Here is a 27,263-nt window from a genome sequence, read left to right as displayed (position 1 = left end):
TTCTTGGTCAGAACCGTCCAGAGTAGTGATGCTAGTCGGGCGGGAGGGTGCGGGAAGCATTCCGTTGAAGAGCATGCACTTAGTTTTACTAGCATTTAAAAGCAGTTGGAGGCCACGGAAGGAGTGTTGTAGCTCGTTTGGAGGTTTGTTAGCACAGTGTCCTAAGAAGGGCCAGATGTATACAGAATGGTGTCATCTGCGTAGAGGTTGATCAGAGAATCACCAACAGCAAGAGCGACTTTGTTATATACAGAGAATTGAACCCTGTGGCACCCCCATAGAGACTGCCAGAGGTCCGGACAACAGGCCCTCCGATTTGACACACTGAACTCTATCTGAGAAGTAGTTGGTGAACCAGGCAAGGCAGTCATTTGAGAAGCCAAGGCTATTGAGTCTGCCTATAAACATTTGGTGATTGACAGAGTCGATGGCCTTGGCCAGGTTGACGAAGACAGCTGCACAGTACTGTCTTTTGTTGATGGTGGTAAAAGTAACTATTTCATGTTTCTAAATGATTTCTTCATTCAGACGAAAGGTACTGCTATGGGATCCCCCATGGCTCCTAACTATGCTAATTTGTATGTGGGTTACATGGAGAAACAGTCTATTTTCAATCCTCTCAAAAATGTTTTCTTGCCTAACATCATTATTTGGAAACGGTATATTGATGATATTTTTGTTCTATGTAGGGGTGATGCAAAACAGCTCCAGGCATTACATGCTTTTCTTAACTCCTGTTCTGATCATTTGATATTTACTATGCAATCTGATACACGTCAAATCCGTTTTCGTGATCTTCTGATCTTGTGTGAAGATAATGTTCTATACACTGATCTTTACAGGAAGCCTACTGATCGTGACAGTTTGTTGAGGACTGATAGTTGTCACCCACTTCCCTTGAAAAATAGTTTGCCCTACAGCCAATCCTGTCGAATCAAAATAATTTGCAAAAAAAAAAGAATTGACAGAAATATGGCTGAGACGCAAAGAAAGTTCAAGGAGAGGGGCTGCAAAAATGATCAGATTAATATTGCCATTGAGAAAATTCAAAACAAAACAAGACGTGACCTTTTTCAAGGTCAGTCTCGCAAAAAGACGCATTATTGTGTTCTAACTACCCACTATTCAAAGCGTTCTGAACAAATTAAGGGAATTGTTCACAAACATTGGCATATTCTAAAATCCGATGATAGTCTCGGTAATGTGTTTTCGGACCTTATCTTGGTTGTATTCTCGCGGGGCAGAAACCACAGAGACCAATTGGTACACTCTGATTTACCACCCCAAGATATTCCTGAACAACGTCTATTTGCGCCTAATGGCTGTGCTCAATGCATTGGCACTTATAAATGTAGATCCTTCAAACACCCACAAACAGGGAAATTGATCCCAATCAAAGGTGTTATTACGTGCTCCACTAAGGCAGTTATTTATCTTATAACTTGTCCTTGTGGTAAAAATGATGTGGGGAAAAACAAAGAGCGAATTAAAAGTACGTATCTCAGAGCATCGTAGCACCATTAGGTGTAAAAACTTTACTTACCCAGTTGCGGCCCACTTCTTGGAGGCAGGCCACTCTATTTCGTCTCTGCGTTATATTGGCATCGAACATGTCCACCTCCCTAGGAGAGGGGGTGACCTTGATAATGTATTGTTAAAACGAGAGGCTGCCTGGATCTTTAACTTAAGGACCCTTGCTCCCTTTGGCTCCCTTTGTATGCCATTTTAATATTTGATAATTAACAAATGATATTAGGCCACTCTTGGCCATGATTACAGACACCTGTGTCTTTTGACACTATATTCCAAAAAATAAAATGATCTAAACAGAGAATATGTAATAATTAGGCTACATATTGACTTTCACATGTGCAATCGCTAGATTTACCTAGAAATTAGCCATAGGCTACACCTGAGTCGCTTCAATATTCTTATCTATTTGGCTTATAGGCTACTATTATCTGAAAGCTCACACATTGTACTGAAGCCTAACCAATATCCTAAAGGTCTACAGGCTAAGCTACTTGATGTTTAATTATTGAATTGTAAAATATATGTAGACCTACTTGAAGCTCAAATCCTGCCTGCCATTATGCTACAATCAATATTTTGTACAGCAATGATGAAAAACATTATTATAACATCCTATGTTTAGGTCAAGTTGATATTTTATAAATAGCGAACGGAGCGACTTTGGCTTTATTTACCTAATCAAACATTGCATACAAAATAGCATGACAATCCATAACATACAAACAATTACATTCATAATAGCCTACAGAATATGTATCTCTTGATGGGAAAACTGTATATAAAAAAAAAAAACATGACTTTGAAAACATTTAAGAGTTACAGTGAGATTTTTAGCCTGTCTATATATTATGGAATCATGTTCAGTACAGGACAGTTCATGTAACTACACAGTTTAGTTTCACTTTGTCATGAGTGCACTTCGTGGTGTTCTAGGAAAGGGGTGTGACATCTTCAGTCGTTCTTTTTACGATGCATAAGTTAAAACACTTTTAGCCTAAGTTCCATCGCAATCGGCAAACAGGGCCCTGGATAGACTCTCTTGGAAGTTTCATGACTTTATTTTGCTATGTTTCTGATATTCCCATTTATACTGATGTGGTTTGGCTGTTGGAGAATACTTGAAAGGTTATAGACTTTTTAGAGTGTTGTGGAATTGAAATGTTTTTGCTGAACTGAATCCCTAAAAACCCATGTTCATCTATGTGTCTCTTATATGTTTGGTTGAAGTTGTAATCCTTGAAAACGCTGCCAAGCAGTTTGCATGTTGCTTATGCTTGAAAACACTTTGTATCTTGCATGTCTGAGTACTTGCCAAAATCATCGCCTGTTAGTTGGTTGACGATTGAGCAGCGCAATGGACAGTTCCACCATATTCCAGCACTAGGACCATACCATTGTTTATTTTGTTGATCTAAGCAGTTGAATATTTTTTTATTCTACAGTTAAATATACAATCTGACTTTCCTCTGAAGGAAAGCAACTAATATCACCCACAAAAACACACAAACCCTCTAAAGGATGTCAAATCTTTTTTTGAAAAGAAAAACAAGAAGATATAAGAATTTAAACTATATTCCATTTCCAGTTCCGTTTCAACATAAACTCCCTTTCAGCTGGGTGAGTCAGTGTAATGATTTGCCTGGGTCGGGGGGGATTAAAGACCCCTACTGTTTTTTGGTGGGGGGCTGTTGTTCTGATGTTGGCTGACTGTCTCTCTTGCTTTCACTCTCCCACTTTCTGTCTTTTTCTGTAGCAACTTACATTTTTTTGACAAACATCACAACAGGCTCGCTCCCGCTGTTCCCCACACATCTCACAAGCAACCCCGCCTCGACAGGCCGAGCTGCAGCCCGAGATAAGAGTTCCTGGGCTGGGTAGGAGGGTTGAGGCGTGTGGCAGGCCTGGTGCTTTCTATTACCCCGACTCAACTCCCAGCCAACTTGTCCTCCGACGTCATCAATTATGGACGACCATAAGCAGTCCATCTCCCTTTCAAGATGAACCCCGGCTTTTTCCCTGCCTGGCACTCTGAAGACTTAGATTCAATCGCTGTGTCTGTTGCCTGCACCGTGGGATTTCTGAACTTTCCCCAGCACCAGTCCTGTCACACCTAAACAGATCAATCTAAATCAGGTAAAGACTTAGTCTGAGGAAACAGGCACGACACACATTTTCGTTTTCACATGATGATGAAACTGAGAGTTGACTGCTGTGATCGTGAGTGCAAAAGTCTTAACTAAATCTTGGTTCACCTTTTTCTCACCTTTTTCTCATCTTATTATTTCTGAAGTTTCTGAAAATCATAAAGTATTCACACCCCTTGACTTTTTCAAAATGTTTTTGCTACAGCCCAAATTTAAAATGGATTAAATTCAGATGTTTTGTCACTGACACACAATAACCCATAATGTCAAATTGGAATTATGTTTTTTTTTTTATATATTTCGTAAAATAGTTTTTTATTATTTGTAATGTATTTATTTTGAAATGTCTTGAGTCACTAAGTATTCAGACCCTCAGTCAAGCAGTGCATTTCAAACACAGATTCAACAACAAAGAACAGGGAGGTTTTCCAATATCTTACAAAGAAGGTCAGACATTGAATATATCTTGGAGCGTGGCACAGTTGTTAATTACACTTTGGATGGTGTATGAATACACCCAGCCACTACAAAGACACAGGCATCCTTCCTAACTCAGTTGCCGCAGAGGAAGGAAACTTTAAAACAGTCACATAATTTAATGGCTGTGATAGGAGAACGCTGAGGATGAATCAACAACATTGTAGTTACTTTACAATACTAGCCTAATTGACAGAGTGACAATAAAGAAGCCTGTACAGAATATAACTATACCAAAACATGCGTCCTATTTGCAACAAGGTACTAAAGTAATACAAATGTGGCAAGGCGATTCACTTTTTGTCCTGAATACAAAGTATTATGTTTGGGGGAAATCCAACACTTACTGAGTACCAAGCATATTTTCAAGTATAGTGTGCATCATGTTATGGGTAGACTTGAATGGGCACTTTTCAGGATAAAAATAAACGTAATTGAGCTAAGCACTGTAACGCTGTGAACTGAGAGTCGGGAAGCAAGTTCAGGGAGTGAGTGTTTTTAATAGTATAAACGGATCATTAACCAAAACAAGAAACACTATAACAGCACACAGACTTGAAACTGAAACATAAACAATGGCGCCTGGGGAAGGAACCAAATGGAGTGACTTATAGGGCAGGTGATCAAGGAGGTGATGGAGTCCAGTTGAGTGTCAATATGCACAAATGCGTGTATCGCTGGTGACCGGTGTGTGCCATGAACGAGCAGCCTGGTGACCTAGAGGCCGGAGAGGGAGCACACGTGACAAGCACAGGCAAAATCCTAGACAAAATCCAAACAATATTTGGAATACGTTAAGGGGTATAAACACTTTCTGAAGGTACTGTATGAACAAGTTGATATATGCATCAGGTGAGAAAGTGTTAGAATACACATTTGTAGCTTGTCACTGCCGTGAGGTTAGGTATGTGCAACTTATACTTTTTCACATTGAAGAACTTGAAAGAGACAAGATCAGAGCTTTTCTCACCCTCTTATCTGTCTCGTAATGCGTACAAGGAACTATATAAGCAAATGGAAGTGCATCAGGTGAAAACCCTTAGCTTCGTTGCCGTGAGCTTTAGTAAACAGCACTGATAAGTGTGCTACTGGGATGCATATTTTGGCGTCGTTGCCTCACACCAAATCATCTACACATTAAAGCAGAGATACAAGAGTGGCACTGAGATGGCAACACAAAGTAATGGCATCAGTAACCATTTAAGCAGTTAAATGCTACAGTTCTGTACGCCCATGTTGAAGCATCTAAAGCTCCATATTCCACTGCTTTTTCTGATTTGTAATGGTTGTGTTCTAGCTGCAGTGTGTCCACACACGTTGGGCATTAATAGCAGATCATATACACCACATTTATTTAAGTCTTTAGTCCGGGATGTTTTGCTGATATTTTGTACCTATTGTGACATACCTCTCTGTACGTGCAACCGTGTGTGTCTGTTTGTCTGTCATATGACAAATGGATAGATGGTGTGATAGATAGAGGAGTGGGTTAGAATGTATTATTTTTCAAAAGTATGAATGGGACATTATTTTTTAAGTTATTACGTTTCACCGTATTTATAAATTCTCTCAAGCTAGGGATTTGCCATGATGAATTCCCTTTCACTGGTTTGGTGCCATCTATTTATCTTAAACATGCACTTACATTATGTTATATATCACAAGCAAATGTGAGCATCCATGAAATGTGCCTGACATTTGACACTTGGCAGCAGCTAAGCATATGGTTTTCAGATAAACCCATGTTTACCTCTTGTTTATGGCCATTTGAGATGAGCAGATGGGATGTAAAGGAGAGGAATTGACATCGATGGTGCTCCATTTATCTGTTGTATATTATTGCATGCATGCAAAGGGCGTGTGTGTGTGTGTGTGTGTGTGTGTGTGTGTGTGTGTGTGTGTGTGTGTGTGTGTGTGTGTGTGTGTGTGTGTGTGTGTGTGTGTGTGTGTGTGTGTGCGTGCGTGCGTGCGTGTGCGTGCGTGCGTGTGTGTGTGTGTCCGTGCATTGGTATGTGCCTGTCTGTGCAGAGGTTGATTCAATCCAGCAGAGAGACCCATACCAGGGGGTCAGAAATTCCAAAGACTCCTGACGAGATCAAGGCCAGCCAGTAGCACTGCAAGGGTTATGTGTGTGTGTGTCTGCATTGTGTGTGTGTGTGTTTAAGGTTGAGCCTGGTATGTAGCTGCTGAGCCTGGTAAATAAAACAGAGATAACACACATTCCAGTGATCACGGTGTGCCTTTAGATGTGTGTTTGCTCTCATGCAGACTCCCTTCATCCAGCAGCACCTTGTAAAAGGCCTGGAGCAGCCAACACCCTGTTTTGATCAGCCCCACTGTAAGTTCTGTAGAGAGTGAGTTTCTCTGCCCTTCACTCCTCCTCATTAGGACATTCAAACACAAGAACCAAGTGGAGATTCAAACACGTGGTCAACCCCTTGTTCATGGTTAAGTCCTAAATTAAGTCCTAATATTCCCTATATAGTGCACTATGTTTAACCAAGGCACATAGGGCACTATAAAGGCAATAGGGTGCCATTTGAGATGCGTCCCATTATCATTTTGGGTGGATGCAAATGCTTAGTATTCTGGTGCCATCGCACAGAGAACAGGAGGCTAAGGGTGAGGAACACGCCAAAGTAGATAACCATATATCTGTTTCACGTTAAATTGCAGCTGCCTTTGTTCAGGTGGTTCACTTCTTTGCAAATCTACCTGTAATTAAGCGGGGCTTTGAACACAATGCTCTCTGTAGAGAGATCAGAGAGAGAGATACCACTCACGCTGCCACTCTCGCCACACAGGCCCCCTTTCAATTGGCCCATTGATCATCCACGTGCCTCGAAAGGATCCAACGCTTTGCCATTGTCCTTCATTATCATATTCCCGAGCCACCCCAAGTATTTGTTTTCCTCTCTTACTGGAATGCTGGTGGGAGGGCTGAAACAGTGACTCTGTTTGGGTTGGTTCATTTCCTGAGTGGAGTTTCTGTCAATATGTTGTGTTTCCTGGTCCAGCAGTGACCCGAGGCCTGCTCGTAAAGGTCTGGTTGTAACCTGATGATGTTTATGGATTAGTTTTTTTCTGGGAAGCCACTCTTTCTCCAAAGCCACTGGGACAGCCACTACCAAAGACTCTGTACCTGGAGTCAGAGTTAGCCAACCCTTTCCCCTAGGCAATAAAGAGAAAGAGGGAGTGAACAAGAGAGTTGGAGATGTGAAATAAACATGTCCTTTAATATTGTGATTGAGATAGCCAGTGGTAACCCAATGATTTCTGATGATGATGGGCGTGTGGAGCAGTAACACAGAAACGGGTAAAAGCCCATGTTGGCTCTGTGATTTTTTTTTTGCTGGAGTTCTCCATTGGCCTAGAGGCTGCACTTTACAAGGCAAAACAGAGCACTAAGTGGCAGTCTCTGAACCTTCATCGCCCCTTTTACTGCCATGGGTTAACACAGAAATCCAAGAGTAATCTAGACTGAGGTATTAGCAGTAGGTCTTGCAAAGACCTCATAACCCAGCCCGCTGAGAGTGGGGTTGGAACATCGATACCCCTAATTCCAATGCAGTGGAGGTCAAACCTGTATTTACAATCCCACCAGCACAGCAATCAAGGCTTCAGCGTGAGCGGGAATCAAAAGTCCCACCCGGCACGACAGTAGGGTTGCTGCACCCTAATGACTGCTTGGAAGTGCAAGTCTGTCATTTTAACTCATTACGCTCCTTAAGCTTCACTAAAAGTCTTGTCAGTGAACCAAACAAGGGAGACCATAATCAATGTTGCACTTCTAACATCATCTAACGACAGACTCCGACGTCGGTGGAAGCCAAACCAGAAATATATGGCATTTAGCAGCCAGCGATGTTACAAAGTGTCACGCCCTGACCTTGGAGATCCTTATTTATTCTCTATGATTGGTTAGGTCAGGGTGTGACTCGGTTGGGATAATTTACATTTTCTATTTCTTTGTTGTTTTTGCCTCGTGTGGTTCCCAATCAGAGGCAGCTGTCTATCGTTGTCTCTGATTGGGGATCATATATAAGTTGTGATTTTCCGTTTGGGTTTTGTGGGGAGTTATTTTCTGTTTAGCTGTTTTGTTGCCATACAGAACTGTGCGCATTCATTTTTTCTACTTTTTTTTATTTTGTTGCAGTGTTCAGTTGATTAGATATCATGAACGCCCACCACGGTACACCTTGGTCTCCTTCTTCAACCCACGAGAGTCGTTACACAAAGCCGTAATGAAGAATGTTTTAACACTTGGAGCACATGAATTTGAATTTCATAACTATTAGAATGGCCCTGACTGTCATTCTGACCATTGATATGTCAGTATAATAAATATCCCATAAATAATACATTGCAAAATGAATGCATTCATTTAGTTAAAATAAGTGATAACAAACCTCAGGACATCAGTGTATTAATTGATCCAGAAGCCCATAGACTGTAAATACAAAAATAAGATGATAGTGTATTTTCTGACTGTAAGACAACAGTTGCGTGGCCATCTGGCTCATCCAATCTACACCTAAACTATATTGGAATTAATTTCACACATATAATAAGAATACTAATGGCCTAAAGACAATATTAAATTGACAATCGTCTGATGGGTAACACTATTATTAAGGTTCAAATTGAGAATAAAGAGACTTGATGACCAGCACACTGTGCATTGAGACAGAAGGAGAATGCAGCCTACCCAAAAAATCACTTCTTCGAGATCAGCCTACAGAGGTCCATGCAGGGAGGACATTTTGTTTGCTATAAACTTTCAGAAAGAGCAGATTCTAATGAACCTACCCTTTCTATTTTATTCTGTTATATTCCGTTATATTCTTACTGTAAAATATATGTGTGTTGACTTTGGTAGGGTAGGGGAATATGAGCGTGTGATGTCTGCTAAATGAACAAGTTGATTTCATTGGAACGCGCATCCATATAGCCTCGGCTATTAAGCACAGATAAATACAACTCAAAACATGCTATTATGTTGTTGTCACGTGGGCTCCCTCTCCGGCCTCTAGATCACCAGGCTGCTCGTTACGGCGCACACCTGTCACCATTGTTACACGCACCTGCGCGTCGTCAGACTCTTCACTTCCCTGATGACCTTCCCTATAAATGCCACTCACTTTGGCTCCTTCCCCAGGTGTCATTGTTTCATGTTTGTGTGTTGTTAGTGTTTCTTGTTTTGGATTATTTTTATTTTATTAAAGCACTCACTCCCCGAACTTGCTTCCCTACTCTCAGTGCATATCATTACAGAATTACACTTCACCAAAGGGAAGTATCAGGGAGGGTTTTTTGTTTCGGTGGGAACGACGTTGGGTCCGGGAGCCGCTACAGGCTCTCATGCCTCTGACAGATCGGCAGGCTCCCCTGCCTCCGCCAGTTCGTCAGGCTCCCCTGCCTCAGCCGGTCTGTCAGGTTCCCACGCATTAGCAGGGGTGACCTGTCCGCTCCTGATCCCCGGGATCGTCCCTTTGTTTTGAGTCCTGCGGCTAGAGCCGAACGCGCCGGGGAGGGGTGCCATCATGTATGCACTCTTATGCGCTCTAGGTCGCCATGCTCCCACATCTCTGCCGGACTGACAGGTTTCCCGCGCCTCGCCTATTGTCACGTGGGCTCCCTCTCCGGCCTCTAGGTCACCAGGCTGCTCGTTATGGCGCACACTTGTCACCATCGTTACGCACACTTGTGTATCGTCAGACTCACCTCGACTCCATCACTCCCTTTGGTTCCTTCCCCAGGTGTTATTGTTTCTGTTTCATGTCTGTATGCTGTTAGTTTCTTATTTTGAATTATGTTTATTTTATTAACACTCTCCCTGAACTTGCTTCCCGACTCTCAGCGTATATCGTTAGTTATTTTGAAATAAATTGTCTGAGTATCATGTTTTTTTTTTTGACCTTCAGAAGCAAAATATTAATTCATGTCTTTGTCTTTGTGTATATAAAATGGGTTTATTAGATTGGTGGCTTTGGTAGGCTATTCCTTTCATGACTTGACCTTAGAGAGCCTTTTTTATTTCTCTATTTGGTTAGGGTTAGGATTCCCAAATCGGAGGCAGCTGTCTATCATTGTCTCTGATTGGGAATCAGATATTAGTTGTCAGTTTCCTTTTGGGTTTTGTGGGATCTTGTCTTTTGTTTGTTGCTTTCTGTATGACTAGCTTTACGTTCGGTTTGTGTTCATTGTTTTTTCCCGGTGTTACGTTTCCAAATAAAGAGAGAATGTACGCTTACCACGCTGTACCTTGGTCCGGTCATTTATCATCCGACGACGAGCTCCGACGACAATTCTACCAGTAAATGCATACATCATGGCGCTTTGAAGATGAAATGCTCAGTTTTTGTTTATGATATCTATCACAAAGTACTGATAGTGTAAAATATTGAAATTGACAAAAAGAGGGACATGTGGATTCAAGGTTATTCAAATCAAGTTAATCAAATAAAAAAATGTAAAACTGTCAGATTGATAGTTTTGGCAGTTCTAGTGTTAAACGACGCATGAGCTCTCTTACTTTTTCAAATGTTTTCTACCTTTTTCTCAAGGTGTCATCCACCATCCTCTCCCTTGTTTCATTTCTGGGACTCCTCTTTAGTGATTTCCACAAAATCATGTCCCTGTTTTTTCAGGTGTTATTTTGGCCCTGGCTGGCTGTCAGCAGGACTGGTTATGGGAGCCTCACAGGAAGTGGTTAATGCAGAGTAGAAGGGCTGGGGAGTTGTTAGCATGTGGGTTTGTGATGCAAGTCCTCCGGGGGGATGACCTGAGTAACATAAACCATGAGGGCCAAATGAGAAGTCTATCAGCCCAGGCGTTCTCTCTCGCTCTCCCTCTTTTTTTCTCGGTCTGTCCTTCCATGTCTTTCCCTTTACCAGCAGGACCTAGAGCCGATCACATGGCCCACATGGAGAACACACCCAACAGCACCACAACAGGGCACCCTCTCTAACAACAATAAGCCTCCCTGCTGCATGCATTCCTACTGCGACTTCTGGCCCTAGTACACTCTCCCCATGTGTTCTTACGAGCTCTGATTTCTTTTTGTCCTCATCTTACATTCCCCTCTCTTGGGTTGGTTCACTGATTGAGCATAACTGCCATGTCTCTTAGATCTGTTATGCATAGCAAAAGAGGAGAGAAACAAGCGCGAGAGCCCGAGAGTTTGCTTATAGTAAGTCAAGGCAGGTATACATTGACAGACGCATCGGATTCAAATGCAGTTCACGACTGAACACCTCTCTCTTCTCCCCCCAGATGCTGAGTAGTACATCTTTAATCAGGACATGTCTCCTTTGACACCTACATGTCACCAGAGCATGTAGGACGAGAGCCTGTCTGAAGAATAGTCATCAGGATTTGACACAGACAAAGCCTTTAAAGCCTCAATCTCGCACTGCAGCCCGGCTGGTTAACAATATACTCAGCACTCAACGGTTGTCAACATTTTTTTATCGTCAGCCAGGGAGATCCGAATGTGTTTGTGCCGTGTGGCAAGACTTGCATTTTAGCTGGAGCTGCTATTTTTATAGGATTGGAGACTTACAATTATACTGTCTCTATCTGCCTCAGACGGTGTTGATTCTCCGGGATAAACCAATTGCTGCTAACAACCGTGGAGCCTCTCCGCCAGAAAGGAAGTCATTTTCTTCCTCCTTATCCTTCAGCAAACCTTGACATTTCCCCGTGCAGACATGTGAAGTATTTCTTAAGTCCTTTCACACCTTCGTAGACAAATTGGATCAACGTATCGGTTAACCTTCAAGTGAAGGGGATAATACTCAACCACGTTTCTAAAACATAAACCTTGTAAATCCGAGCTGCACCCCACCGGATTTTTTGCCTTTGGTTGACAATACTTTATGTTTGAATAGAGGAAAATTCTGAAGAGCCAAAACGGTATTTCCTAAGCCAAAACACCAGTGGCTAAATATGAACTAAAAGGGAATGACGGCAGGTAGACACTCAAGTCTACTCCTCTCAATATCACAGAGGTAGAACAAGTGGGCAGGGAGGTAGTCACACAACTGGTGTGTCAGCACATCGTACGGCCACAGGAAGTGATGTTTTAAGAGCCTATTAAAGGCTCTCGGTGCAGAAAGGACACACAATACACCAGCTGCAGAGGCCGGTAATCCCAGAAGTAATTATTTATTTAGTAGTTAGGCTGGGTTATGTGAGCACAGGGTGGTTTGGCTTCAGGATCACTGGAGGAGAAGGCATGATCAGATGGTGATGGTAGAAGGAGGAAAAATATATAGGAAACTCCAAACGCGCAGACTACAAATGGACCACTCACACTTGGTTCACTCGCCATTTTTCACCCCCAAAATGTTAGAGCGAGAGAGAGAAAAACACTCCATGATAGAAAGGGGAAGATTAGGTTCTGTCAGCTGACAAATGTGCAGAACGCAGACCTGACAAGTAAATTCCAAAGTAGGGCATTCGTGAACGACTTGTTGCCTACTGCTTTGCATTAGTCCCAGTATCATCAGTCAAACATAGAATCCGTCATACTCATAGTGGTATCAACACAAATATTGTTGACCATTGTTAGGATTGTTCTTTTATACTTCAACTTAACAGTAGCAAAAGTGTGGTCTTTGTTAGAGCAAGAAAGAGACAATGAGAGTTTGAGACAATGAGCTTGCAATAAGAGCTGTATGCATGCATCACTGCACATTTGTGTGTGTGTGTGTGTGTGTGTGTGTGTGTGTGTGTGTGTGTGTGTGTGTGTGTGTGTGTGTGTGTGTGTGCGTGCGTGCGTGCGTGCGTGCGTGCGTGCGTGCGTGCGTGCGTGCGTGCGTGCGTGTGTGTGTGTGTGCGTGCGTGCGTGTGCGTGCGTGCGTGCGTGCGTGTGTGTGCGTGCGTGCGTGCGTGCGTGCGTGCGTGCGTGCGTGCGTGCGTGCGTGCGTGCGTGCGTGCGTGCGTGCGTGCGTGCGTGCGTGCGTGCGTGCGTGCGTGCGTGCGTGCGTGCGTGCGTGCGTGCGTGCGTGCGTGCGTGCGTGCGTGTGGTCATTGCATTCTGAAGGCATAGTTGGAAAAACAGAGATGGTTAAGGTGAGCCTGGTCCTGCTTCTGCTAGCTGTTACATATCCCTTCTCTCTCCCTGCTCTCTATACTTCAGCACTCAGGCTGGGTCTGGGCCTGTGTACCGTGGAGCTGGGAGAGGTAATAGAGACTACTGGGACCTCAGTTATCCTGCCAGCTATTTGAAGTGGCCCAGCTTTCTGCTTTCCATCCTGTAGCTGTGACATGAGCCGACTGTAGGCTGCAGCGTTTCGCCTGCTGCATGCTTAAACCCAGCTAGGCAAGGCCTGGGCTTAATGGACGCTGGGGGCAGCCGTTTGTAGCATCAGCAACTGCCTCTCCAGGCGCTCAAGTGCATTGGGTCACGACGGGCTACCCCAGAACAGCCGGAGAACAGGTTCCTGGAGCTCAACTCCTGTCATGCCCAATCCGCAGCTGCCCTCAAGAGCTTTCTCCACGGCCAACTAACAAGTCAGGTCAGAGCCTTCTCACACTCTCAGAGTCTTCCCACACTCTCTTGCTCCCCCAGACAGAGAAGGAAGAGAACAACAAAGTTATCAAAGTCTCAACAATCTTAAATGAAATAACAGAGTTATTAGAGGTCGAAGCTGGGGTCAATGATATTTACTGAGAGACAACTTTTTTTCTTTTCATATACTAATTTCATTTAGTTTCCCCAAGATTAGACCTGTTTCATTCTTGTGTCAAAAGCCATCTAATTATTTTCGGTGTAATATCTTTTAATTGACTGAAACAGCACTGTGGGTAATGCAATATTCCATCTTTCCTTTGTGGAAGACTGTTTTCATTTCCCATTAATCGGATTCCCCACTCTATGAGATAAGCGTTTAGCAGTAGGAGTCAGCAGATCCCCTCCAGGTGGAATATGTGATTAGTAATGCTTCGGCAACTCGTATATGAAACCTCTGGAAGAGTGCGATCCATGAAAGCAATCACGGATGGATGATTCTGAGACATCACAGTGTTAAATCTCAAACAATAGTTGCTGGATTCTTCAACATGCACATCACATGTTCATATTATTTCATGATAACATGGGAGGTTACAGGACTGAATTTCCATTTCTGATGTATGGTAAAGGAACCTCATTTATGAATACTGAACGTCTACCTCTATGTTAGTGGTTAGTGATCCCGCCCATTCCCTCTCATCTCTCCGGTCAAACATTCAGGTCGGAGTAATGACATAACAACATTTGGAGGACATAAACCAGAGATCTGTATGAATTAGTTTCTCTCACTCACACACGAGATGGAGTAGGAGGTTATCCCACAGGGCTCCGCTTCAGGCCCAGCTGCGTCTCCAGGCTGGGCCTCTCCCCTCCTCTCCTCTTCCCCTCATACTGAAGCCATTACTGGGCCATGAGTCAGTGTGTCACACTGGGAGATTCCTCTTTCCTTTCAACGCCACCTCCTCCCTCTTATCTCCCTCGTCTGTGAGACCTGGACCGACGAGAACCAGCTGCTGAGGGGAAAACACAGGTGACCTTCAGAGAGAGTGACGGTTGAATTGAACACTCACATTCGTTCATGTGGACAGTCAGGCATGTGCAGACGTAGGATTGCGCGTGCAGAGGCACGCACACCAACAGGCAGGCACGTGCACACACACACACACACACACACACACACACACACACACACACACACACACACACACCATGATTTCCATTACCATCATTATCATTAGTAGCCACTTCCCTCACTCCTTGTTGTCATTAAGCATGATGATGATTGCATGGATGAGAGTACAACCTCTCCCCCAGCTGCAGCTCCTCACCTTGGGTTTGGGAGTGGTGAGACAGTCGGTCCGAAATGTTCCCACTATGAAGGTCAAGCCTGGGCAACAAGGAAGCTGTTATACAAATGGCTTAACTAACTCGGCTCTCAGAGCGAGGATTGATTATACCTATTCAGTCCACCAGATGGGTATTTATTACCAACATCTCTTAACATCAACAAATGAGAGGCTTCTCTCAGGAGGCGCTCATGATATGCCCAAATTGCCTCTCTGATAATGGATTGTCCGATGGACGGCTACTGCCGACACACATTTCCAGACCACATAATCAGAAATCGTGCTCGACCGATCAGCCACAGAAAAAAAGATCTGACAAAATTGGAATGTACATTAAGCTTTTATCTTGCTCCCGGAGTCTTTGTTATGTTGCGCTCAGATTCAATTTGTGGCCCAAAAATTATATTGACTGGTCTTTTTCGAATCAATGAGGGTTTGCCAGCATGCTTTTGAGATCCTAGATTGAGGGAGGAGTGGAGAGAGAAGGTTTATATCCCAATGGTAAATTGTCTTCGGGTTTGATAGATAGACCTGTTTAGCCCTAGTCAATGGGAGAAATTGGACACAGCTGGAATACGCTGGTCAAATGCTGTTTTCAAACCTTGAGTTGTACTCCCTATTTTGGGAGGTCTCGCGCTCATTACCCAAGGTGTGATTGTCTAAGCTCTTTTTTCACTATACCCAATACCTCTATACCTCGCCAACGGACATTTTGCAAACTCTTTGTCCACTCACCCTTCTCTCTTTTTTTTCCCTTAATAGATTTTTACTCATCCACAAAACACTGCTGTCCATTGACCATGGTCTTCAGTGTAAGATTTCACATCTGTTTTCTGTTTTCGGGGGTGAAATGGTGAGCGCTTCAAAGGCAACAGCCCCTGGAACACGACTCACTAATATGCTTGATATGCACTCTGGGTACTTAAAAGGAAATTTGAAAGAACTCTTCTCAATGACTCGCAGGCAATTTGGCCACATGATCTCTTGTTAAGAGACAGCATAACAATAGGTCCTGCATGGCCATGTAAAAGCTTACCACCACCACTTGTTAGCTGTTACTGTATTACATTAAACGTCTAACAGAGAATGTACATTTAAAAGCACATGTCAACTCTTTGACACAGACAATTGCAGGGTCTACTATTACACTCACACTGCCAAAACACATCCCTTTCTATTCCCCATATCAGCCTTTTTGGCTGGGCCAGATGCACAATAAAACAATAGTCCTATATCCAAAGCATTCCTTTATAGAAACCAGCTGCATCCCAAACAACCAATATCCTTTCAAATAAATCTGTATTTTCTTTCTATTACGTTGAAATGTTTAAGTATTACACATCGAGATGTGTGAGCTGCAGCTAAAGCAGGCATCGGCCGAGCCCTATTGCTCTCCTCTTCTCAGAATCCATCTCCTTTAGAGGGGCAGGCAGCTCTAGTAGCTCAATCCCCAGCGTGAGTCAGATAGATGGAGGACAGAGCACATGTTTGCAGGCATATTGCACATTCGCGGGGGAATAAATTGCCTCCTGGACAGCCAGACTCCACATTGTCGGGTCCACTCTACGTCAGCCTGCCCTTACATACACCTGTCATCAACGCTTTCTTCAGTTTCTACTTCCCAAAGGCCTCCCACCGCTCGGGCTTTGTCATCTGGTGGGTTGTCGTCTGGTGGTGGCTGCGCTCCCTCGGACAAGTCTCAGTCTCCAGAAGTGAACATGTGGTAGTGTTTAGCTTTCTAATGCCCCGGGCCCTTCTGGACGTTCTTTAGGGAGATTATATCTCATGGAACGCTACCAGCAGAAAGACTGTGGGCCAGTAAACACAGCGAACGCCCAAGTGTGGAAGAACTCTGGTTATTAGGAGTTCCCCAGGGCTAACCCCGGTCCAAAACTCACAGACAAGGCTCACATAGACGCCAAGCCATCTTAAACTGGCCAAATCATTTTCTATTGCTTGTGTCGTTTATGTATTTTTTTGTTCAATCCTTCCTCCTGTGGTAGGCTCAACTGGCCTTAACAAGCTGCTATACTCCCCTTCCACTGATAATGAAATGTAACTATTATACTGGGCCGTGGCTAACATGCATGTGGTTATCTTGGCATATTATCTTCAGTGTTATCATTTAACAGTGATTTGGAAATAGTTTTCTCTTTTCGATATCAGTCTCGTATGCATTTCCCTCCCTTGTAAGATATGGAGTTCCATGAAAGCATTGGGAAACTCTCGTTCTTCATGTTACACTGACACATTCTTGGTCAAGATCAACCAGAAACCTCCCTTCTCCTGAGTGGTCCATCTGGCCTTGCTCAATGCACATGTTTTGCTGTGAATATTAACAAATGTTTGCCGTGTGTTATGCTGTTATAAGTGCTCAGCATGTCTTACTGAACTTTGATTTCTCTGTCTGATCGGAGAATTCCGTGAAAAGAAAACGGAACGAGCCATCTGCATTAGTTTTATTATTTTTCCGGAGGCAATGCCCAGCTTGCTGTCTAGCTTGGTTAACCACGTAACCGGAGGAAAGCAACATGGTCCCCGCCCTGCTCGTTCCCGTTCAAATGAACCTACCACCTGAACTTGTCAATAGCTCTAGCATAGATGCTAAGTGCTACTTTTGTTCGCCAAGGAAAACAATTAATTAATGAAAGCCCAGTGCCTCTCGCTGTTATTCATTTGTGATTAAGATTGCATTATCATCATGTGCCGGGCCTGACAGCCCCTGTCATATGAATGATACATCTTGATGAGAAATGGGCTCCATGCTTTCATTGTGCCCGACAGCTTCAGCAAACCTGCTGGCTGCCAATTTCACCCCCTTGTTCCACCCACCACAAAGCTCTTTCAGAAATGGATGCATGGAAGATTGCATTAACAAATAAGAGGCTCTAGAGAGGGATGGCGCTTATTGTTGGAGTCTTACATCTTAGACACTGGGCAGTCAGTAAAACACGTTTGGCGCTGGCAAGTTGATTTATACACTGTCAAGCCATACCCTTGAGGGCAGGTTGAACCTTTTACGTCTTTACTTAGCAGATGTAAAACTTGGACTGTTCCATTCCCACACTCTATTTGCATGCAAACTTTATGTTGGGAAGGAAACAATACTGATGACTAGTGAAAGGAGTTTTTTTCTGGTAAATTCTCCCATTTATAATTGGTATCTTTAAAACATGATCTAGAGAACGTTTTCTGTTCTTGTAGTAAGCAGCCTATAGTTATCATGTCCACACTTCCCGGACACCGGCAGGCAATTTGTGACATCCCCCTCCATGCCCCATCGGTCCCCACATGGAGTGATAAGGAAACATGCGGCATGCAGCATTATTGAATCAGTCAAAATGTCGCCTAGCAGGAAGCAGCCAGGTAGAAGCGATCACCATCCCATCCTCTAACCTAGACCGCTGCTGCTTCTACCCTGAGCCCAGCAAGACATGAGAAGCACGATGAGACAGTATAAGTTTGGAATGTGTCTGTTTTTGATTATTAGAGGTGCTGCTTTGCTTTCCGTTTGAGCTGGTGCCGCAAGCCCCACAGGCATGGGGGAGGGGCTGAGGACAGCTGAGGCACAGCCGAATGTGCCGAGAGCGTCCCGCCGAGAGCGTGAGGTACCCAGGTGGGAGATCCAGCTGGCAGAAAGGGGAGAGGGAGGAATGGGATTTGAAGGGGGATCCAGGGCCCCAATATGGCCCATCGTTGTCCCAGTTACTGCCTGCAAAAAAATAAAAAAATAAATATATATAGGCATCCCCATGGGGAGATCAGTGATTCCTGATGTTTTATTTTCTCTGGGCCTCTAGTTTCTTTGTCTGAGACTCAGTCTCTGTGAGAAGCACAGCAAGGTTCCTGATTCCCTGCCACCAAGCTGAGTAAAAACACACTTGGCCCATGAATGAGGCTTGGCCAACCGGCCCACTGCACTTGACCTGGGGCGTTATGGGTCCGCGATGTCATCACCAGGGGACTTGTCATGAGGCTTTTCACCTAATGCATTTTGAATAACGTGCACCAAGTGGCTGTATCCAGATACTGCTTGAAAAAAAGTGAGTGCAGAAAATAAGTGGTTGGGCCTATGCTCTCCCAGGCCCACCCATGGCTGTGCCCCTGCCCAGTCATGTCAAATCCACAGATTAGGGCCTATTGAATTAATTTCAATTGACTGATTTCCTTATATGAATTGTAACTCAGTAAAATCATTGAAAATGTTGCATGTTGCGTTTTATATTTATGTTCTGTATAAATTCACTGTGAAATGCTGTGACACAGTATCTTTTCACAGCCCTGCGAAATCAAGGGCCTCTTAAAGTCATATCCTCGGATTACACTTTCACAGTGTTTTTTTTAGTGGAGTCTTTCCTGTAACACAGTTGTTTTCCAGGAAGAAATACAATGCCTCCAGATGGAGTGTATATTCTACACTGTGTTCTACAACCCGTTACCTATTATTCTTTCCTTAAACAGCCACGCAATCATTTTTTTGGCCCGTATTTTCCACGGAGAACATTATAGGTCGGTCATTATTGAATACTTCTGTAGGTCTTCAAAAGTTCATACATTGTTTCACTCCTACGCTTTGTGTCTATCCACAAGACACTTGAGAATGTGTCTTCCTATCTATCTATATAAAGGTTGTTAGTAGGGAGGAGCGTTGTGTCAGAATGGAATATAACTGAGGTCTGTCTCTAGACCAGTTTTGAGAGGTTAGATCATAGTATCACCCTCCCTATTCCACCTCCCTATTCCAGCAGCACAGTATATAGTATAAACAATATCTTCCCTGAAGTGTTATGTTGACAGGCTGCCTGGGAAAGAGGCTGAGGCTGGTTGTGCCTGGCGCCTCTAGCAACATCTTCTCCTCTCTACCGGCTGTTTTTTTCTCTTTGATTGTTTCTTCAAATATGCATATACTTTCTGGGGAGCTGGTTGTTTGTTCTGGGTATTTCCTGGGAGAGTCCCACCTTGGGCTTAAATAAATAGAGGAGTTGTGATGATTAGTGGCTAGGCGTGCTTCTGCTCCCACAAGGCATCTTGAGGGGATGGAAGGGTGGGGTGGTTGGGGGGGGCTGAAATGGAGGAGTCTTCTTCTCCTGATGTTACCATTGTCTCCACCTGTTACCACTACCAACCCCCCCCTCTTCTTCCCCCTGTCTCCCTCCTTCCTGTTTAAAGAGAAGTTTCTCATTCCTGAGTGGTGGCTCCCAAGCAAAGAGGCTCTGTGATTGTAGTTAATTTGTATGTGTGTGCTTGCTGGGGTCAATTTAAATTAAAATGACTAAATTCAGGAAGTAATTTGAAATAAAAATTCTAAATATAAAAAGGTTAGAAATAAATAGCTTGTCCTTTTCAGTCTATTGAGACATTGGATTGGAATTTCAGTTTATTTCCTGAATTGGCTGACTTTAATTTGAATTGACCCCAAACCTGGTGTGTGCATGCTTGTACACATTTGTCTGTGTTTTTCCGTGTGTCTGTTTGTCTGTGCTTTTGCGACTTTGCTTATATGCTTAAGTCGACTTAAGACGGATGATTCGCTGACACATGGCGTCACCTATACCGTGTGGAATCTCCCTGACTCACAGTCGTTCAGATTGGGGCCGGTCTTCTGAGTCCGTCACGTATGATATTAATTCTGTGGGTTTGCCTGTGTGCTGCCTGCCTGCCTGTGTGCTAAGTCGAGCAGCAGTGTGTGGCGCTCTCCAGGATTACACTGGGAACACAATTATCTCCATGGCTTTGGGAGGCTGACAGAGGCGAGCCTTGGGGAAGGGGATGTTTGTCAACTATCTACACACATGTACACACACACACACACACACACACACACACACACACACACACACACACACACACACACACACACACACACACACACACACACACACACATATGCAGACACATGCACAATCATGCAACCACACACACACACACACACACACACACACACACACACACACACACACACACACACACACACACACACACACACACACACACACACACACACACACACACACTGCAAGCTTACCTCAGCAGACCAGGGTTTACATTAGTATTATGTATTAATGTGCGAGAAACTGACAGCCTTTGCAGTGTCTCTTTTAGAGGTCGACCGATCAGGATTTTTCAACTCTGATACCGATTATTGGAGGACCAAAAAATGCAGATACCGATTAATCAAGCAATTTGTATATATGACAATTACAACAATACTGAATTAACACTTTTATTTTAACTTAATATAATACAACATTAAACATCTATTTAGTCTCAAATAAATAGTGAAACATGTTCAATTTGGTTTAAATAAGGAAAAAATGGTGTTGGAGAAGAAAGTAAAAGTGCAATATGTGCCATGTAAAAAAACTAACGTTTAAGTTCCTTGCTCAGAACAGGAGAACATATGAAAGCTGGTGGTTCCTTTTAAAATGAGTCTTCAATATTCCCATTTAAGAAGTTTTAGGTTGTACATTTACATTTAACATTTAAGTCATTTAGCAGACGCTCTTATCCAGAGCGACTTACAAATTGGTGCATTCACCTTATGACATCCAGTGGAACAGCCACTTTACAATAGTGCATCTAAATCTTTTAAGGGGGGTGAGAAGGATTACTTTATCCTATCCTAGGTATTCCTTAAAGAGGTGGGGTTTCAGGTGTCTCCGGAAGGTGGTGATTGACTCCGCTGTCCTGGCGTCGTGAGGGAGTTTGTTCCACCATTGGGGGGCCAGAGCAGCGAACAGTTTTGACTGGGCTGAGCGGGAACTGTACTTCCTCAGTGGTAGGGAGGCGAGCAGGCCAGAGGTGGATGAACGCTTGTTTGGGTGTAGGGCCTGATCAGAGCCTGGAGGTACTGAGGTGCCGTTCCCCTCACAGCTCCGTAGGCAAGCACCATGGTCTTGTAGCGGATGCGAGCTTCAACTGGAAGCAAGTGGAGAGAGCGGAGGAGCGGGGTGACGTGAGAGAACTTGGGAAGGTTGAACACCAGACGGGCTGCGGCGTTCTGGATGAGTTGTAGGGGTTTAATGGCACAGGCAGGGAGTCCAGCCAACAGCGAGTTGCAGTAATCCAGACGGGAGATGACAAGTGCCTGGATTAGGACCTGTGCCACTTCCTGTGTGAGGCAGGGTCGTACTCTGCGGATGTTGTAGAGCATGAACCTACAGGAACGGGCCACCGCCTTGATGTTAGTTGAGAACGACAGGGTGTTGTCCAGGATCACGCCAAGGTTCTTAGCGCTCTGGGAGGAGGACACAATGGAGTTGTCAACCGTGATGGCGAGATCATGGAACGGGCAGTCCTTCCCCGGGAGGAAGAGCAGCTCCGTCTTGCCGAGGTTCAGCTTGAGGTGGTGATCCGTCATCCACACTGATATGTCTGCCAGACATGCAGAGATGCGATTCGCCACCTGGTCATCAGAAGGGGGAAAGGAGAAGATTAATTGTGTGTCGTCTGCATAGCAATGATAGGAGAGACCATGTGAGGTTATGACAGAGCCAAGTGACTTGGTGTATAGCGAGAATAGGAGAGGGCCTAGAACAGAGCCCTGGGGGACACCAGTGGTGAGAGCGCGTGGTGAGGAGACAGATTCTCGCCACGCCACCTGGTAGGAGCGACCTGTCAGGTAGGACGCAATCCAAGCGTGGGCCGCGCCGGAGATGCCCAACTCGGAGAGGGTGGAGAGGAGGATCTGATGGTTCACAGTATCGAAGGCAGCCGATAGGTCTAGAAGGATGAGAGCAGAGGAGAGAGAGTTAGCTTTAGCTGTAGTTATAGGAATTATATAACTATTTCTCTCCATACCATTTGTATTTCATATACCTTTGACTATTGGACTATTGGATGTTATTATAGGCACTATATTATTGCCAGCCTAATCTCGGCAGTTGATAGGCTTGAAGTCATAAACAGCGCTGCAGCATTGTGAAGAACTGCTGACAAACACAGGAAAGTGCTGTTTGAATGAATGCTTACGAGCCTGCTGCTGCCTACCACCGTTTAGTCAGACTGCTCTATCAAATCATAGACTTAATTATAATATAATAATGACACATAAATATGAACCTTAGGTCATTAGTATGGTCAAATCCAGAAACTATAATTAAAAAAAAAAACATTATTTCAGTGAAATATGGAACCGTTCCATATTTTATCAAACAGATGGCATCCATAAGTCTAAATATTTGTTACGTTTTTCTTGCGGTGAAGGAGAGTCAGACCAAAATGCAGCGTGGTATTCTTGATACATGTTTAATGACGATGAAAAAATGAACAATACAAAAAGAAAAACGTAATGTGAAAACCTATACAGCCTCTCTGGTGCAAACAAGCACAGAGACAGGAACAATCACCCACGAAACACTCAAAGAATATGGCTGCCTAAATATGGTTCCCAATCAGAGACAATGATAATCACCTGCCTCTGATTGAGAACCACTTCAGGCAACCATAGACTTTACTAGATAACCCTACTAAGCCACAATCCCAATACCTACTAAAACCAAGACAAAACACACCACATAATTAAGCCATGTCACACCCTGGCCTGACCAAAAATAATAAAGAAAACACAAAATACTAAGACCAGGGCGTGACAATATTGCTGTTATATTGTACAACCTTCAATGTTATGTCATAATTATGTAAAATTCTGGCAAATGAATTACGGTCTTTGTTATGAATAAATGGTCTTCACACAGTTCGCAACGAGCCAGACGGCCCAAACGGCTGCATATACCCTGACTTAGCTTGCACAGAATGCAAGAGAAGTGACACAATTTAGTAGTAGTAGTAGTAGTAATATCATCAACCATGTGTAGTTAACTAGTGATTATGTTAAGATTGATTGTTTTTTACACGATACGTTTAATGATAGCTAGCAACTTACCTTGGCTCCTTGCTGCACTCGCGTAACAGGTGGTCAGCCTGCCACGCAGTCTCCTCGAGGAGTGCAATGTAATCAGCCATAATCGGCATCCAAAAATGCAGATTACCGATTGTTTTGAAAACTTGAAATCATCCCTTATTAATCGGCCATGCTGACGTCTAGTCTCTTCACTTGGTTTCGATTGGTCGGATGGGTGTGTTCCTGTGTTCGGTTAAAGGTTCTTTCATCACTTATTTACTCCGTTAAACACCCCTTTGTCTATTGATGTTTCTCCATATGTTTACAGATCTCATATGTATTGTCACCTTGGGTGCTCTTAATATACAGTTAACGTATGGTTTGTAAAGAAACTCTGAATAATGGTCATTATGAATAAAAAAAATGTGAGTTAGAGAAATAAACTAAAGAAAACATTTCCTCATTGCTTATGGGTCCCAGACATGCTTGCACTTTCCATACACCAGTTCCGTTCATCACAATTGAATATGCATCCCTTCTATTCCTTCGACAGTGAAAAAGGAGGTGGATGAGACAGACGCCAGGATGACCCAATTCAAGAAAAAGGCGAAGGAGCTGCGAATCTTGGACGGCAAGACGGCACAGAATTTGTGTAAGTTGCCCCTTTATACAAGTCTTGTCCATCTGAGAACCCGTTCTCCCTATGTGCCAGGAACGGTATAATCGAATTGTGAAAACTGGTCATCAAAACATCATTTGAGGCTATTAGCTACTAGAATTTGGGCTCAATTGGGCAAAGTGCGTTTTACAAATACATGTTACATTCAGAGTACCTGTGCCATATAACTCAGCACATAGGGCTATTGCGCTTTTGGACGGTCAATACCTACTAGCATGTTTGCATTCAGCCCCCTATGGGGCACAGTGTGTTTTATAAACACATATTACATTAAGAGTACACGTGTCATGCAACTCCTATAGCACATTGGGCTATTGTGCTTTAGGACTGTCAACCAATTCACATGCTTATGATGACAAATGTTCTTAGTGTCATGATTACACACATTTGCATCCCCTACAAACATTTCTAATGCATTTAACACGTATATTGTTTTACCTGAGCCATGGGTAAGTGTTTTCTTGGCAATTGGGGGTCATCGCTGCTACAAATGGATTAAGTCCCAGCCCCCTCTGACACCATTTGTAAAATCAATGCATAATAGGACCAAGAGACAAAGCTGGGCGTTTATGTTGTCATCATCCCTAGCAGCAGGTGTGGACCATATGCTGCGAGCAACGCCATCACCGTATCTCTCTCCACTTCTGACCTGTGAACATTTAGACTTCTTCCTGTATCACATGATAAATACCAGCTATTTTTTTCTATTGTTTGACCAAACAGAGAACACAGGTATAAATACACAGGGGATAATGGGGAAGATAGGTGACACCTGGAGGGGAGTGGAGACACTCACAAGGTGAAACAGATCAGGTTGTGACATAAGGATATTCCGTTTGGATTCCAGGCTATATGAGATGAAAGGCTATAGGCTGGCTTTTCCCAAACTTGCTTATCAGCTCTTGCCAGATATCGGTTATCGATAGGTGGCTTATACCCTCCCCAGGGGAACCCTCTGTCACTTTGACAGCTCCCAGTCCCCCCATTTTCCATCTTTGTGAATCCTCCATCCCTGCCTTCACAAAGTGTGCGGATGAATTCATTATCCATGGAGAGGGGTGGCCATGACAAGTTTCTCTGAGATTGATGAGGGGAGCATGAGAATGCAATTTATTATGGCATTTACCCTAGATATCCCCTACCTTAGATATGCAATACCTCTGATAACACCTCATGCAATATGCATGCTTTAAATGCTAAAATATCAGGTCACCTAAACTCCACTTCTTCCCTTGTCTATCCCTGTTTGTTGTTTTTACCAGATCTGAAACAGAATACATCAACACAAGATGAATATATTTATGGGGGGAGATACTTTACATCTACAGGGAGCTGTTGGGGGGGTGGGGACACAAGTGGGGGCTAAACTTGTATGTCAAAACCGGGAGAGATGAAATCCCAGAAATAGCAACTTATCCCCAACCCCCCTCTCATTTCCTCCTACTCTCTCTGACTGATAGCAGTTGTGTTGACAATGAGGTACAGTATTAAGTATTGATTCATATTGTCACTGCTCCATTATGTGATGAACATATCAATGATTTCATCAGGAGGCAATAAAGCGGGTTTTGGTGTTGGGTATGGGGCCGAGAACCTCACTTGTGTGGGTGTAAGGGGTGTGTGTGCCTGCCTGTTTCTGGGTGTGTGTGTGTGTGTGTGTGTGTGTGTGTGTGTGTGTGTGTGTGTGTGTGTGTGTGTGTGTGTGTGTGTGTGTGTGTGTGTGTGTGTGTGTGTGTGTGTGTGTGTGTGTGTGTGTGTGCGTGTGTGCGTGCGTGTGTGCGTGTGTGCGTGTGTGCGTGTGTGCGTGTGTGTGTGTGTGAGAGTGTGTGTGTGTGAGAGTGTGTGTGTGAGAGTGTGTGTGTGAGAGTGTATTCGCATGTGTGCGAGTGTGTATGTGGGAGTGTGTATGTGGGAGTGTGTGAGTGGGAGGGTGACGACGACAACTAGTTCCTGCCATGTTTGATTATCACCACAGCAGATGGGTCTCATATTTGGCAGGAAGCGATGACGACAAGGGTAGGGGGATCTCACCTCCGGTATGGCACAGTGACGACTTGGGGGAACATGTGCCATTACACAGCTCCTCCATTCGCCTCCAGTCATCCACAGTCACTACCCTTCAACCTCTAATGCCCCTTCAATATGAGAGAGAGAGAGAGAGAGAGAGGGAATGAGTGCTTAGGGTTCAAGATGGAGATCGGTTGGCAGAGGAGGAGAGAAAGACGGACAGAGAGAAACACAGAGTTAAACCAAGCAAGAGAGAGAGAGAGAGAATGAGTGCTTAGGGTTCAAGATGGAGATGGAGATCGGTTGGCAGAGGAGGAGAGAAAGACGGACAGAGAGAAACACAGAGTTAAACCAAGCGAGAGAGAGAGAGAGAGAGAGAGAGATTTGAGAGTTCAAATTGACACAAACACAGAACAACGCCAAATTCATGAGAAGTTGAATAGATTAGAAAAAGCTTTAAAGGACAATCAAAATTGTCCCAATTACTGACCAGGAGGAGCTCTATAAGAAACTTCAGGCTCTCAAATTGTAAAAAGCGTGTAGGGGGTAAAACATATGGCATAATTAAATCAAAAATGTGTACTGGCAATACGTGCAGCATTAAAATTGGCAAGAAAATAACATCATTCTTTAACCAGGGGCAGGGCCTTCATCAGGGTTGTAATCTGAGCCCGGCACTCTTCAATATTTGAATCAACAAATTGGCCACTATTCT

General features: G+C 43.8%; 1 protein-coding gene across 7 annotated transcripts in view; it reads left to right on the top strand.

Annotated features, from left to right (window-relative positions):
* The window catches only part of LOC118363647 (protein diaphanous homolog 2-like), a 605,757-nt gene that overhangs the window by 294,989 nt on the left and 283,505 nt on the right, over window positions 1-27,263 (top strand). For all 7 annotated transcript variants that reach the window (XM_035744726.2, XM_035744729.2, XM_035744723.2 and 4 more), the window contains one exon: window positions 24,416-24,514. In XM_035744726.2, coding sequence (XP_035600619.2) covers window positions 24,416-24,514 — 99 coding nt within the window. The remainder of the gene's footprint in view (window positions 1-24,415; window positions 24,515-27,263) is intronic.

The sequence above is a fragment of the Oncorhynchus keta genome, chromosome 30 (assembly GCF_023373465.1).
Source record: "Oncorhynchus keta strain PuntledgeMale-10-30-2019 chromosome 30, Oket_V2, whole genome shotgun sequence".
Taxonomy (NCBI): Eukaryota; Metazoa; Chordata; class Actinopteri; order Salmoniformes; family Salmonidae; genus Oncorhynchus; species Oncorhynchus keta.
Note: the sequence above shows the minus strand (reverse complement) of the source record. Positions and strands in the feature narration are given on the sequence as shown.